At 41.9% G+C, this 16,599-nt stretch overlaps 1 protein-coding gene across 3 annotated transcripts in view; it reads right to left on the bottom strand.

The window, feature by feature from the left end:
* Nucleotides 1-16,599, bottom strand: part of LOC128768919 (astrotactin-2-like) — a 301,659-nt gene that overhangs the window by 115,557 nt on the left and 169,503 nt on the right. For all 3 annotated transcript variants that reach the window (XM_053882198.1, XM_053882256.1, XM_053882341.1), the window contains one exon: nt 13,559-13,709. In XM_053882198.1, the coding sequence (XP_053738173.1) occupies nt 13,559-13,709 (151 nt within the window). The remainder of the gene's footprint in view (nt 1-13,558; nt 13,710-16,599) is intronic.

Raw genomic sequence — 16,599 nt, 5'->3', positions numbered from 1 at the left:
AAAAAAAAGACAAGCTGTTCTGCACGGGGGAAAATCTCACCCAAAACACTGAGGTTCCAGACTACGTTCTGCCTCTGTATCGAGGATGATGGATCACTCCAGCTGGGAGTCAGACGATGGCAAGCAAAGAAGATCCAGAACTTTTTCAAAGTTCAACACTGCATCAGTGCAGACTTTCAATCACGCTGAGGCTTCACTGTGACAACGCAGTCGGTCGCGCTTTATACTTGACACCATGGACAACAAGGATGTGATTGAACGACAAAACATGTAAGACATGGGTCGGTCAACCCAAATATTCTTCTGACTGTTGGAGAAAAGCTCCTGCTTAGTCATCAGGCAGCTGTTGAAATGAAGGCGGGCACCTATATGACTGCCAGAAATTTCTACCACGGTCTCGCCACAGCTCAGCGACACGTTTTTTCCTTTCAAAATCGAAGCCATTGCCATTCGAAAAACACATTCTATCACACCACTATGGCGATTTGAATCACAAAACTCTTTCAGGCCTAGTTGTAGAGAGGTAATCCACCAAGATAACCACCATGGCCACTGTGGTGAATGTGGGGCAGACAGAACAACACACACTTTGCACTGTGGGGTTGCTTGCTTTGTTGAAGACCAGAACATGATTTCTGGTCTTCAGCTTTATGATCAGATGAAACCAAAATGGCATTGATGGCATCTTAATTTGGTGTAAAAATCCACCAACCCAATGTTGGGAACCTAATCGCAGCGAGACTATGAAAAATGATTCTCAACAATCCAACTGAAAAGTCTGTGTAGGGATGTAAAGATCAACGTGACGGTTAGGAGGTTCAGGTTTTTGTTCAAGAAAAAAAAAGCCTTTGGATGTTATTCCCTGAAGGATTCTGCTAAATTGATGCAATAGAACAAATAAAATACTTCAACATTAACGTCTGAAAGGAACGTATTCAGCTATGAAAAAAAAGAATTATAGTTGAACGTAAAAAGAGAGATGCCACCAAACAACACATTTCAAAGGGTCCTTAAAAAAAAATCACAGCAGCGCACGCTGAGAAAATTGAACATTAACAGCTCAGCTGACAGCTTTATCGGGTTTGATGATATCAAGAGATAGGTGCCCTGCAGCTTCTCTGCTGCTCTTTTTCGCTAAATCAGATACAGCACTTTTATTCGCACTGACACCAAAATATGGATAAAAACAACTCCCACGGAGACACTCGATCTGAACTAAGACATGCATGGATTCAGAACTGTATGTATGTTTGTTTTGAACATCACTTTCTCAAGATTCTATCGTTCACCTTGTCATGCCCTTTTTTTAAACTTCATTAATGAGCACTATTTATTCTAAAGTACCTCACCTATGGTCATGAGCTTTGGGTAATGACCCAAATCTTAAGATCGCGGATACAAGCGGCTGAGATGAGTTTCCTCCGCAGGGGGCTGGGCGCACCCTTAGAGATAGGGTGAGGAGTTCGGGGTGGAGCCGCTGCTCCTCCACATCGAGAGGAACCAGTTGAGGTGGTTCGGGCATCTGATCCGGATGCCCCCTGGACGCCTCCCTGGGGAGGTGTTCCGGGCATGTCCTACCGGGAGGAGACCCCGGGAAAGACCCAGGACTCGCTGGAGAGATTATGTCTCCGGTCTGGCCTGGGAACACCTCGGGATCCAGAGAGCAGGAGGAGGTTTGTGCGGACCGGGAAGTTTGGGCTTCTTTGCTCCGAATGCTGCCTCCGCGACCCGACCCCGGATAAGCGGCAGAAGAAGGTGAAGGTATTCTGAAGTAATAGGCTTTTTTTTTTTTTAATCTTCACTCCTCTTTTCTGAAGATCATTTTCACAAACTTGATTCCAGGTGGGCAATTACAGAATATTATCTACAGCTTTACTGCCCTGCTGTGGTCAGCAATGGCGCTGCCAATTCAATCACTGAAGTTAGAGGTAATATTTATTGAACCAGAGACATTTTCAGACAAAACGTCCCTTCCCTTCGGGAGGCTGAATGTAGCATTCATTTATCGACGCATGGTGCACAAGACCCCCAGCCACACGAACCCATTTCCTCCTTGAAAAACAAACATATTCAGTTTCTCATCTTTCATGAATAAGGCAGCATGGCGGCACAGAATCACCATCTATTATTTCACAAATTAAGCTTCATTTGATGCTGAGACACGTGTTTCTAGACAAGCAAAACCAAAAGTTATAAGTTATCCCATGAAGAAGCACAGAAAAACAAGTGATCCCTGAAGTTTATTCCTTAAAGTAGGGATGCTTTTACTTTGTTAGTGAGGTCTTAGTGTTCAATCCAAAATGGATGAGTCGGGTTCACTAGTGGAATTATTTGTTGACTTTCATCATCTCGACTCATGAGTGGAAACAGTTCGCATCATGAAACTGACTCATGCATTTTGTGGTCCTTTTAAACTTATAACTAGAGATGCATTCCATTAATGCCGACCAAGACCTCTGTTTAACCATTCATCGACGCCATGTTTTTCGTTTGGTAGCAACATCAATATCCCACCTGAAACATAAATGTTGCGACACATATTTATATACAAGTCCATTGCAGAGTATGAAACATTTTTCTGTGGTGCAGTGACAGTCTACATCTCAGATACAGTGAGGCTGAATCAATTAAGACGGAATGTAAACCTCACTGTGTACAGAGCTGCTCTCATTAGAAGCCATAACAGATTAGTACGAGGAGAGCGCGTGACACTGCAGATGAGTTTCTGTCTAAGTCTTTGCAGAGCTGCAACCCAGAATGGTTTTCAGTATGGTGGAAACTCAAATGTGATTTTAAGATGTATGATCGGCTGTAGCTGACAACCATCTAAATTGAAAGAAAAAAAAAATGTGACTCAGTTATTTTCTGTGTTATTTTATTATTATTTATTTATTTTATTTTTTGTTTAATTTAATTTTTTTAATGTTTCCTTATTTTTAAAACATGCTCTGGTAAAGAGAAATATTTCATTTTTTAAGAATGAATTGGAGGGGGTGGCAGTTTTGACATTTACTGAGTTGGTGACAATAAAAACTTTAGTTTTTAATCATGAGAAGTAAATAGCTCCCAATCTGCAGCCATCCATCTCTTCATATAACTGGCTGGAATGCGTGACTTGAGTTCAGCAAACAACAAACTTCGGTTATTATGATGTTACTTTTGGGATTTTTCAGGGAAAATAGGACGTTGAAGTTCACCTCCATGATGTGCTAGGTGTTTGCATTTGTTTTGATGTTTTCACTTTGTTTTAATACGATTGATCGAGTGAGATCTTTAAACGCTCGTGGAAACAGTGCAGTCTATACATGTGAAACACAAATGAGCCGACTCCTCTTAACAAGCACCGGGACTCTTCCGATGCCCGTGCAATCATAGAGTGCTGTTGTTGTCCGGGCAAACATGACCAACGGGCTGGGTCTGGATTCTTCTCAGGTAAGACCCACAGGAATTCTGGATAGAAGTATGGGGTTATGAGGACCCCTCTGTGCCCAGGGAAGGCACAGTTTGGCACATAGTAATGGGTGGAAGAAGCGTTATGAAGCCTCATTTTCCCAGCCCATGATTTAATATATTTGAATAAATACTTAAATAAGGTTCTTTTGAACTGAGGGCACCACCTCGAGGACATTGCTTCAAGTCAAGAAGCATCATCAGCTCATCAGAGATGGCTTCAGCTTTAATAGCAGGTTGGGGCACTTGGCTAAAAAATTAAATAAGTCAAAAATAACTTTAATTGAATTGAATTTAAAGCTGGGAGAGCCATCTAGTGTGCTGTGAAAATGTGGACACTGTTTCATGAAGCCTCACTTGCATATCAATGTTGATAGCAAGACAGGACCTCGGGAAGAACTGTTAAAAATGGCTTCACTGTTCCTGAAAAGTTGAAGTGACCAGGCACTTGTCCATTCTGGAAATGGTGGTTGGAATTGCACATGGATGAGAAATCGCTTCTTCCCCTTTTTTAATCAACGTTATAGGAGCGGAAGGACGGAATAATTATTAAAATGAATTTTCTTTTCTGGCATTAACAGACTGAAAAATCAATAGCAATCCTGTGTAATGTGAAGTGGAGCACAGCCCGGGCACTCAATGGTCAGCACACATACATGAAGAGGCTTTATATTCCCGTGGAGTCCACATTTTTTCCTCCCTGCTCCAACTTAATGCAAACCGCAAGCAACCAAGCGGAACTCTGGGTGCACATCGACAACTCATCATTGGATTTCTAGAGGGGGCTGCCACATTTTAATAAACTCCTGCAGACTAGGACACTTTACCGAAGTGTCTTACAATGAGGCCTCAGACAACGGCATCTATCTTCTCCTGATTGTAATGAACTAGTTGGAGAGAGAAAAACTTTGGGATCTTCACTGCAAGTCTGAAAAAAAAAATGCTCCACTAAGAGTGCATGAGCTCAACTGTAGCAGCAGAGTCCCACAAGGAATACGGCGCCATCTGCTCCACACTGCTTTTGGGTAATATGACACAAATGTGCAATGAAAAAAAAAAAGAAATAAATATCATAAGACACTCATTTTTTTTAAGACACCCCGACGAAAGGATTCATTAAAATACAGCGTTTCAAACTTAAACTTTATCAGGTAGCACAGAGGAGCTCCCAGAGTGCATCAGTAAAACATGAGAGCCTTCTACTCATGCTCTTCTAAAACGCCTGCCTGTGCACACACTGTCCACATTTCTCTTTCAATACACCTACTTTACTTCTTCATTTTACTCTTGCATTTTCGATTCAAAGTTTGTGAAACTCATTGTTTTCTATTTTTTATTTATTTTTTTTAACACACCGTTTGTGTTTCCAACACAGAGCAACCACCTTATTATACAGTATATACTTATTTTCTCAAGAAATTTTCTCATGAGCCTGAGTTTCAAAATATTATTGTGTGGAGGGTTTTGGTTTCATTTGTTATATTACATAATGATAATTAGGAATTGATGCTTCACTGTGACCTTGGACGTGGTAGAGTATTGGTAGAGTCATTGTCACACAAAGAGTGGACATGCACACTAAATGAATTAAAAAAAAAAAAATCTTAAAATCCAGAAATGGCGGCAGACAGGTAGAAGCCACAGGAGAAAACACTGCGGACAGCTGTGGAGGCAGCTATGATGAGCAGCCATCATCATCATCGTTGTCTGAGCGAAGAGAAAGCGAGAGAAAGTCTTTTATTTATTTTATTTATATAACAAAAACAGTAGATATTCTGTAATTACCACGAGGAATAGTGAATTCACTCATGCCACAAACTTTGGATCACGCTGACTGACAGTAACACCTTTCAAGCTACAGCCTTTGGAACTAGTGAAGTCAAAAACCTGAGGGGTTAAAATCCCACGGCTAGTTAGGAATTGAACCTATGTATTCGGGTTCACTAGCTGCTAACTTTCACTGTGATTTATATTTGGAACACAACCTTTCCAAATACTCCACTTGTTTGCACACACAGTATAGCAGATGCTATTTAGACATTTGCATGCAGTGCCAGACCACAGAGTGCAGGGGAGTCAATAAGAATGCATGTATAATGTACAATATATATGTTGGAAATCGGAGACCTACTTCCTGGTCTGCAGCAGGGCGGGTTAAGAGAGACAACGTGCAAAATAAACACATCCTCTACGCACAAAAGCTTGATGAATTGACTCAATAGTGTGCTCTTGGAGAGATGCAAACCTTAGTGAACTGTATTGATAGCTCACTTGGCACGTTGTTGTGGGAGCAAACAGGTTCACATGTAGCGTTCCAGGTTGGAAAGCGTCATCTTTCTTGTGGACCAATTAAATTTCAATTAATAAAATAATAATTCGCAAACAATCCTAAGCAAGGCACATTAATATTTTAAGCCTAATGGGTCGATTAGCAGGTGTTGTGTAAGGTGCAGTTAGTGGTTGAGTGACTCGATGGACAAGTGTGAAAGTTACAAAACTGCTAATTCAAGCAGAAGGGATCTGCTCCCAGCCCCCTCTTGTTGCTATGGTGATGGGGAGGCTGACAGATGAAGTTCGGACACAGTCTCCATGGGCCATGATGTTTGCTGATGATGTAGTGACTTTGCGGTGACACTAAGGAGGAGGGGGGAGATAAGCTGAGGAGATGAGGGCTGGAATGTTGAAGAATGAAAGTCTGTAGACGCAAGACATATTGTACAGTGGGGCAAAAAAGTATTTAGTCAGCCACCAACTGTGCAAGTTCTCCCACTTAAAAAGATGAGAGAGGCCTGTAATTTTCATCATAGGTAAACCTTAACTATGAGAGACAAAATGAGAAAAAAAAAAGATTTTAAATGAATTAATTGGTAAATTCCTCTGTAAAATAAGTATTTGGTCACCTACTAAACAAGCAAGATTTCTGGCTCTCACAGACCTGTAGCTTCTTCTTTTAGACGCTCCTCTGTCCTCCACTCGCTATTTGTATTGATGGATCTTGTTTGAACTGGTTATCAGTATAAAAGACACATGTCCACAGCCTCAAACAGTCACACGCCAAACTCCACTATGGGCAAGACCAAAGAGCTGTCAAAGGACATTAGAAACAAAATTGTAGAGCTTCACCAGGCTGGGAAGACTGAATCTGCAATAGGTAAGCAGCTTGGTGTGAAGAAATCAACTGTGGGAGCAATTGTTAGAAAATGGAAGACCTGCAAGACCACCCATAATCTCCCTCGATCTGGGGCTCCACGCAAGATCTCACCCCGTGGGGTCAAAATGATAACAAGAACGGTGAGCGAAAATCCCCGTACCACACGGGGGGGACCTAGAGAAACACCTGCAGAGAGCTGGGACCACAGTAACAAAGGCTCCCATCAGGAACACACTATGCTCAAATCCTGCAGTGCCAGACATGTCCCCCTGCTGAAGCCAGTACATGTCCAAGACCATTTGAAGTTTGCTAGATAGCATTTGGATGATCCAGAAGAGGAGAATGTAATATGGTCAGATGAAACTAAATTGAATGTTGAGTTGCATCCAAACAACACCATACCTACTGTGAAGCAACATAACGGAGAGAATGAATGGGGCCATGTATCGGGAGATTTTGAATGAAAACCTTCTTCCATCAGCAAGCGCATTGAAGATGAAACGTGGCTGGGTCTTTCAGCATGACAACGATCCTAAACACACCGCTCGGGCAACCAAGGAGTGGCTTCATAAGAAGCATTTCAAGGTCCTGGAGTGGCCTAGCCAGTCTCCAGATCTCAACCTCATAGAAAATCTTTGGAGGGAGTTGAAAATCCGTGACATAACATCGCTGCTCTGGAGGCAATCTGCATGGAGGAATGGGCCAAAATACCTACAACAGTGTGTGAAAATCTTGTGAAGCGTTACAGAAAACGTTTGATCTCTGTCACTGCCAACAAAGAGTACATCACAAAGTATTGAGATGAACTTTACTTTATGACCAAATACTTATTTTCCACCACAATTTGCAAATAAAGTATGTAAAAATCAAACAATGTGATTGTCTGGATTTTTTCTTCTCATTTTGCCTCTCATAGTTGAAGTCTACCAATGATGAAAATTACAGGCCTCTCTCATCTTTTTAAGTGGGAGAAGTTGCACAACTGGTGGCTGACTAAATACTTTTTTGCCCCACTGTAATGAGTACATCAGCGGGACACCTCACATGGAGAAGTTTAGAGACAAAGTTAGGGATAGGCTCAAGAGAAAGAGCTGCATTAACATAAAAAGCACTTTACATTAGATTGAACAGGAGAATTGAACAAAATGTTTTTTTTAGGACTTGTTCAATACATGACATGACATAAAATGTTGAATATTGACATAGCTAGCCAGAGAATGTCCACATGAACCAGGTTGTCGGGTCCCCCGCCCTCGACTGCCACCTAGTCCTCTTGGCACCCGACCCCTATGACTCCCTCTGTGGGTGGTGGGTCCGCAGGAGGGACGGCCCACGTCGTCTTTTCGGGCTAGGCCCGGGCGGGCCCCATGGGCAGAGGCCTGACCACCAGGCGCTCGCATTCAAGCCCCAACTCCAGGCCTGGCTAGCTGCCCCCAGGACGCCTCCCTGGGGAGGTGTCCCGGGCATGTCCTACCGGGAGGAGACCCCGGGGAAGACCCAGGACTCGCTGGAGAGATTATGTCTCCGGTCTGGCCTGGGAACGCCTCGGGATCCCTCGGGAAGAGCTGGAGGAGGTTTGTGCGGATCAGGAAGTTTGGGCTTCCTTGCGCCGAATGCTGCCTCCGCGACCCGACATATAAGCGGCAGAAGAAGGTGAAGGTGACGGTGACATAGCTCGCAAAAAAAAACAAGAAATGTGAAGTTAAAAAAAAAAAATAATGAAGACGGTAAGCACATTTTGACTCAAGCATTTTGCGTGGCATTCTCACCACACGCAACAAATGTTTCAGTATCAGACAACAGCGATCACGGCCACCATGAGACATTAATGAGGACACGTCATTGAAGTTTAGATCTGCTTTGCCAAACTGCTGACGATAGCGAAGCCAATTACGGCAGCTGCAGCAGCACCACGGGCTCTGAGGGATCAGCCGGCAGACGCCTGTGCAAACTGACTGGCTTTGTCGAGGATTATTGCGTCGGATTTTAATCTATGTTGCATTTTTACTGATGTCGAGAAGCGTCGGCCTGATGATTCACTAATGATGTCGGTGTAATAGTGTTTAGCTCCAGTACCAGCCACACAATCTGTTTCAAATGTACCAAAAAATAAAATAAAATACAGAAAATACCAAACTTGAAATGCCAATGAAAACAACATCACAGAACTGTTCCTATTGGTTTCTGCCACCAAACACTGGGATCCAACCCAAGCTCTCAGAGTGGACATTATGCACATGGCTATTAAAAAAAGTGTTATTTATAAAAAAAAAAAAACTGCTTCAACTACACACTGTGATAATTCTAATTCTTTTGTAGGGCACAAAAAAATAAATAAATAACTGTCAACCACTGAGCAGAGACACAGCAGGAGCGAAGCACATCTTAGAAAAATCATTCCATAACTTTAAGTCTGCCTTTTAACACAATTCAATTCGGCGCAAATGCACCTCGGCTGTCGTCAGATCAGCGGGAGGTCTGGGGCGACTTGGGTAATGGATTTTAAGCTCAGTGTTCTCACCCACTCTGACAAGGCTGTTTAAAATAACACTGATGCAAACCAGCAGAGAAAGAAAGTAATACCACATCTGTGAGCTGTCAAAGGAATATTCCAAGTTTTTTTTTATTTCTTTTTTCTCCGTGTATTAATGCCTACACGCTGAAGTCCCACTGTTCATGCATCTGGCTTTTTGGGGGATGCAATGTGTCCTTTATCATCCACGCGAGTCAAGACAGTCAGGGAAGAGAGCTGACTCATTGGCATTCTAAGTTTTCCTGAGAGGGGGGAAGACATCATTTGAACCAACGCTGCCACTTACATAACCAGTGCCACTTGATCGGTGGAGGAAATGAAAACTAACTGACCTTGAAATGCCATTTGGTTTAGCTTCTCTGAAAAACAGGTAAATTGATACAAGCATGAAGTGTATATCATTACACTTCAAAAGCAATCAAACGATATGAATTTGAACGATTGAGGTTTGACCGATTGCTTCCTCTCCGGGTGCTCGGCACAATAAAACAGGTCCGCTGTCCTCAATCTTCTCTGTGATCGCCCTGCAGAGCAATCTCCCAAAGTGTCTCCGTGCTGGCTGACCTCCAGTAACCAACTTTTCAGGGGAACAAAGAACATGTCGAACATGCATTTATTCCGTGCGATTGGATCGTTCACGGATGTAAGAAGAGGAATCTGCCCGATGCAATAGCTCCAGCCGGCGGACAGGACCAAGCAGAAGCTCCCTTGTATTAATGCTTGTTTGTATTGCCGCAGATGTTCTTTACAAAACAAGTATAATCACCATTTTCTCAATTGTTTCTATTCCAGCAGATGTCTAGGCCACAAATGCCAAGTAGCTAATTATGCGGTACAAAATAAAATTAAATGAATATGGGCACTTTCCAAATAAGATACGTTCACATGAACAAAAGCACAGACTAAATCCATTTATTTTTCATGTAGCATTTCACCGTCTGTAGAACATACACCCCAAAGCTGAAGGTGCTGTTTTCCTTGCCATCCACAAATCTGATCCCATACTTGGATGCTGACAAATATGATACCGTTTCATTGTTATTATTTGTAACGTTTGAGCATCATCACACTTATCCGCAAACACAAGAATCTCACTGGTTGCCTGACTCAACTCCTATTTCCATGGTCTCACACTGTCTCTCCATGCCACGAGTCCTCAGTTTGAATATGTTCTCTGATGTTTCTAGAACTGCTTCCACAGTCTCTCTAGCAGCTCCCACTGCTTCTCTTCTGTCGCCGTCCACCCCTGACAGTCACCTCCACCAGCTCCACCCCGCCTGCAACCTTTTCTTCACCTTCACACTGAACCTAGCAATACTTGAACATCTGGTCTTTTAGGCCTATTGCATTTGGAAATTTATGACCAGCACTGTATAGACAAGGTTCTCAGTGAACTAACTGAGAGGCTTCATATACACTGGATGTCAATAAAAAAAAAAAAAGAAATATCTATATATACATCACTATCTGAAAAGACATGAAAGAATTATGAAGAAAATGGTAGTTTGCAGCTCCTTGAGTTTTCATCCGTGTCGACACAAAGAACAGAAGCTGATTAATATCGAGTTTGAGCTCTGAATGAGTCACATAACAATCTTCCAATGATCCAGGCGGCTCATTAATTGAACTTCCTCAGCATCATGTTGTCAAAAGCTTGGCAGTGCTGCCTTTTACCCGCTCGATACTTGTTTACAGGCCAGAGGAATCAAAGGGATGCTTCATCTTCCATCAAGATCAGATCGAAAGAGAATCTTTGAGTTCGCTAAATCCTCAAAGCATTTTAGTTATGTGCACATGTTCTTCCCCAGACAAGCAGGAATAAATATCCCAAAGTTCCCCAAACAGATGTGTCCAATTATATATACAGTGGTACCTTGGTTTTCGAATGTCCCGAACTTCAAACAAATCGGAGTTCGAACAAGAATTTGAGATTTTTTTTGCTTCCGATTCCAATCCCGAACTCGAACGCCCCTGAAAAAAGCCAGAAAAAACATAGATTGACCCACGACGCGCTTTGTTATTGTGTATAACGCAGCCTCTGTATACAGACGAGTCCCGTTAGCTACATTTACTGACTGTTTTTTCTTCATATTGAGGTGTAAAACCTTTCTTGTCTCCACACTGGACCGTGGTAGAGTGTCACAGGGGAGGTGCTGGAGCGCTCACTCCAGGGTTTGATGTCCTGTTGTGGGCTGGAGCTGGGACAGGGATGAGGCGAGTCTGGGACAGAGCGTTACTTGGTTTATGACTTTGTCACAGCCAAACTGCACAGAAGTGCACATTCAGAGCTGGACACGCACCGGGCACCTCTTCACTTCTGGAGAGACGTCACTCACTCTGCAACCCCTCCCACATGCAGCGGCCACACACATAGAGGAACAGCGCACCTGCAGCAGACACTCTACATTCACTCCTACAAAAGCCTGTTTTAAGGCTTGGAACGCATTATTTCTTTTCCCGTCTGGAATGGATTGTGGTCAAGAACCGAGGTACCACCAGCCATATACATATATATATATATATATATATATATATATATATATATATATATGGCTCATAGTTTATATTCAGTGATTAAAAGTTCCTTTGTATGAAGCCACCGTGGGAACAATGCTATTGAATCATTTGTTGAAACAAGCAGCCAACATGTTGTTGATTTAGACAACATAATGAGGTGTCAAGTTACCATTTTTCAAACAGCATCCATTTATGAAGCATATGCCGTAGTGGCTTTTAAGCAAAGCTACACGCCAGGTTATTAATAATGCCTCAAGACAACAGATTCAACTTAAAAGTATGGGATGGAAAGCAAATAGTCCACCCAGAGCAGTACTGGGGAAAAAAAAAATCATATGGAATTTTAATTTCTTGTCATGATTGTTCTTCACTTGAAAGGGTGTGGTGAATAATATATGCAGTCTGCAAGAGGATATTGAAAAGGTTCTTTGAACTGTTGGATTATCATTAACTTAAGGACAGTTCAGGCAGCATACAATGGTGCATGGTGACTGAAATCAAATCAAATTCAAAGAGGACTTCACTGGCCTTTGATACAGAGGAGCAGTGGTTCCACCCTGAGCCTTTCCCCAGACGTCCAAGATTCTCATCGAATTGTTTTGTTTTTTATTATTTTCATGAGTGTACTAGTTTGGTACACTTATCAAGCGCTCTGCCTTTTGGCTCAGCTCTTTTGCCATTAGGACGCACAATCACAGCATTGTTACTATTTTGTGTACAAAACCCCAAAATGCATGAGCCCCACATCCATTGGCAAATCCCCATCTCCCTTTGAGACATTCCACCCTATAACCCAAAATCAAGTTGGACCTGAACACGCGGAATGACGTAGCAGGCATAGTGCTTGTCCATGTCACAGTCCTTTAGCATGTTAGCATGTAGCAGCAAAACATTTTACAAATATTCTGCTGTGTGGGAATCACAGTTCTCTGTATGTATGGTGTATATGAGTCAGTAGGACTGTAGGGCTGTGTCACTGGAGAAAACGGGGGAGGTGCGAGCTCTCCATATGTTCAGCACAATATGTTGGAGGTACGGCGATGATCCAACCACCGGCCATGTTGACGATATATGTGCAAATCTGCGATACAAATAGTTGTAGGGCATTGTTATGACATATTTGTTAAAGTTTACATATTGACAAGTAATGTTAAAAGACTGAGGTTTATTATGAAACAAACAAATGGACATATATTGTCCCATCATGTTCACAAAAGTAACTGACTGACTGTGTTCGCAACAGAAGAACATCATAGTGAACAGACCCTCTCAACTTACCCTGAACCAATTTAAATACGCCACAAAAGGCGTCGCACAAGAGCGAAAGGAGAGAATCAGCAGCAGATGTCCACAACAAGCAACTACGTGAGATTTGATGCAGCCATTGGTCTCACTTTATGAGGCTATGTTGAAAGCCAGAGCAGGTATATTTTAGATGGGATTGATGCTGGACTGGATCGTGTTTAAAAAGAGCATATTTGTAACAACACACATGGAAAAAAATGTAGTAAAATGTACTATATAGCTGTATGTTGAAAGCTGAACAAAAAAATAAGAATGGGAAAAGCAAAATATTGATTCTAATATTCAGTCATTCATTTTAAAATAACATTGTATAAGGTGAAGGTTCAGTATATGTAATGGCTGTTCTGAGCAAAGAGAGTTGTGTACTCCCCACAAGACCAGAATAAGGTTACACAACAGCTCAAGCTTCTGAAACTGGTCACCAATAGCCTCAGATCTCTTCCTCATGTGGTACCACCTCAGCCAGAGCTTTGGGTCATCACACGTAGTTCTATCGAAGACCTCTTATCCCACTACACTTTATCAGTTCACATGTGCGGATTGGAGGAATTCAATACTGCAAAAATTATATATATAAAAAAAAAAAAAAAAAGTAATCCTACCATGCAGCCGGAGGACTCCACTTGCCGGTCGGTCACACATTTGAAGTTCTTCTTGCACCCGCCGTTGTCTTTTGAGCAGTCACGAACTGGTCCAAAAGATGCCAGGAGGTCTTCCACAGTCTCGAAATAAGTCGACATCATTGCCTCCTCCCTGAAAGAGACAGGCCCAGTCACAATTTTGCTACTGCTGCAATGGCTTTTAGAAACGGAGACCAGGCGACAAAACCTCTAAGACCTTAGCAACGTGATGGGGACAGAAATGGACAAAAGTGGTTCTTGGTTTTCCAATTGAATTCGTGACTTATAAGATATGCACAGCAATGTCTTCACTAGACAACCGACTCAACAATACAACAGTATTGGTCGGATGTAAACCAGAGCCTCTAGAGTTCCTGAGTCTGAGTGAATCAAACAATTGGGTTAAATCAAATTATTGTTGTTAAACTTGGTTAAACTGGTTCATCCATACAAGTGACTTACTGCATAATTCAAAATGCAACAAGACTATATTGTGGTGTGACTGTGCTACAAAGCATGTTGCCTCCCTCTTGACAGTTTGCACATGAATCATTTTCTTTGCCGTAACAATGAAATATACAACGCACAGCAGATAAGGGCTTTTAATGGAGAAGATGAAATAGTTCATCATTGTCGTTGGCGCATCTGCAGCAGCATTAAAAGTGTCCATTACCGTTCGCAACACCTTAAGTTCCAGGCGCATCGACACACCCTCCAAAAATGTGATTTCTACGGCTGCTTTATGGCTGCAATCACGATCAGTAAATAAAGCAAAGGCATGACTTTGCTTTAATTTTTATTACACACATACTGTGATGGTTGTCACAGCAGATGTTTTTCTCCTCAAACTTTTATTGACTGGAGGCGGTTGCTTCAGAATTTGCATATTAAAGTGGTGGCTGCGCCTCAAGGCTTGTTTGGAGAATCAGCAGAGCTCATTGTAAAAATGAATTAAAGAAGACAAAAACAATAATGTACCCAGTTTTGTGGCTGGAGTTCACTAAGGTTAGGGGGGCGGTCAAGGGGTTGCGACATCCACAGATTAATTGGGCTTATTTTCTGTGCCACCGCAGTGTTGATGTTTATTATTCAAATGGAAACACATTAGTGCAGAGAGTCACTGTTCAGAATTACTTTATTTTACATAATGTATTGAAGTTCATGGTCGACTGATGTTTAAACTGAAGTGCCAGTTTATAAATAAAAATAAAAATAAAAAAGGAACTGTTGAGTATATAATTTTGGTATAATTCATTGTTCTTTCTATGACTGCATGCAACTTCAATGGCATATTTTCCTTTCTAGACATATAGAAAGAAAATCTCTTGTATTCCTCGTGACATAGACACACATTTTCCTATGGCTTCTTTTGCTCAGTAACTTCCGGTTTTTGCACTAGTTTCCTCTGTTCCTCGACAAAGGCAGACGGGTGGAAACAATTATGCTGATTCCTGTGGCAGCCTTTCCACTGTTTAAAGCAGCGGCCTGTTCCAGAAGACGCCGGCAGAATATCTTGTCTCGTGACACCTTCCCATCATTCCTTCATTTCATCTCCGAGTTCTTAGTTTTACTTCTGAGTTCCGTCTCCAGCCATGTCCCAGCCGTTAGTTTTGAACATACTTCCCTCAAGCTTCAACCACATTTTGAATGAACCATTTTGCCTTTGTCAGATGATTTTGTGCATTAGTTAAAGACAGCACCATGACTCTTTTCCGCCATTGTTTCTCCCCATGGGTCTTTATCATTAACTAATATTTATTAATCTATGTCAAGATTAAATTGTTCACATACTCGAAGGAATTCTCTACTGGTCAATGACAAAGCATAGCGTTCGCTTAATGCTGGACTTTTTTAACCACCAAAATAAACGTTCAGTATAAACAGTTCAAAAAAGACTTTGTCATTTGAGCGGGGATTTGTGTGCCAATGTTTTATCTTCATTTAATAGTTGACAACTTGGCTTCATTGGAAAATTAATTTATGTTAAACTGCAGAGCAGCATGTGAGGTACAATTTCCCCCAAAGTCCCTTTCGCAACACAAAATAAAGGTCATGGCTTGATCATTTGCATAAAATCAAGAAGCTGCATCAACAAAGAAGCCAGAATCATTCATCAAGAACCCAACTGTGGGCTCCATAGTCGCCTGAAATTGATTTTTGATTTCCAAGATCTTCTCCGTTTCAGTCCACTGGGTGACAAACAGTACATCTTGTGGCTTGGGAATGATGTAAATAAGGGCGGGCAGAGTCAGTTATGGGCTTCATTCAGACACACTCAGAGAGCACAAACCTCCAAGGCAGAACATGTGAGTCGATGTTATCGTTCTGCCAAGTGGTGTAGGAACATCTTAGATTTATTAATTTATTTCTCTTAAGTCTTTTTAGAACTGAATGTTTATTTTGGTGGTTAAAAAAGTCCAGCATTTAGCGATCACTATGCTTGGTGCTGGCTTTGACAAAGCACAGAATTCCTTCGAGTATGTGAACAATTCAGTCTTGACAAATACCTGCTTCTCCTGTCCAGGAATGTGGAACTGAGATGGAGGTTATCAAAAAGACTCTGATGATTTTGGCACGTGGAGATTAGAAGTAGATATGGAAGAAGAGGAAGTCTACTGAGGTCCATGATAGACGACGATATGAAGAGGATGAGTGTGACATGAATATGATCACGACAGGTAGAGGGCTTGCTGAGGCAGCCAGCGTTAGATGAGCTGCTCAGGAATGTCTCACAAGACCTCAAATCAATTGGGAGTCATGGATTAGACATAGATTGTTAGATGCCCATCCAACCTGATGGAGCTAAGCAATTTTGCTTTGAAGAATGGGCACAACTCCCGGTGGTTTAATGTGCCAAGCTCCCACAGAAACCTGAAGAGACTTGTAGCTCGTAATTGCTGTGAAAACGCCGTAACAACTGCTGAATACAAATAAATGGAACAAACTGAACTGTTGCTTCATAAAATAAATGAACAAATAAATACATGGTCTATAAGTTCAGGACAAACGGCTACGTGCGGAAT

The sequence above is a fragment of the Synchiropus splendidus genome, chromosome 1 (assembly GCF_027744825.2).
Source record: "Synchiropus splendidus isolate RoL2022-P1 chromosome 1, RoL_Sspl_1.0, whole genome shotgun sequence".
NCBI classification, from domain to species: Eukaryota; Metazoa; Chordata; class Actinopteri; order Syngnathiformes; family Callionymidae; genus Synchiropus; species Synchiropus splendidus.
The sequence above is the reverse complement of the archived record's forward strand: the minus strand, read 5'-3'. Positions and strand labels throughout refer to the sequence as shown.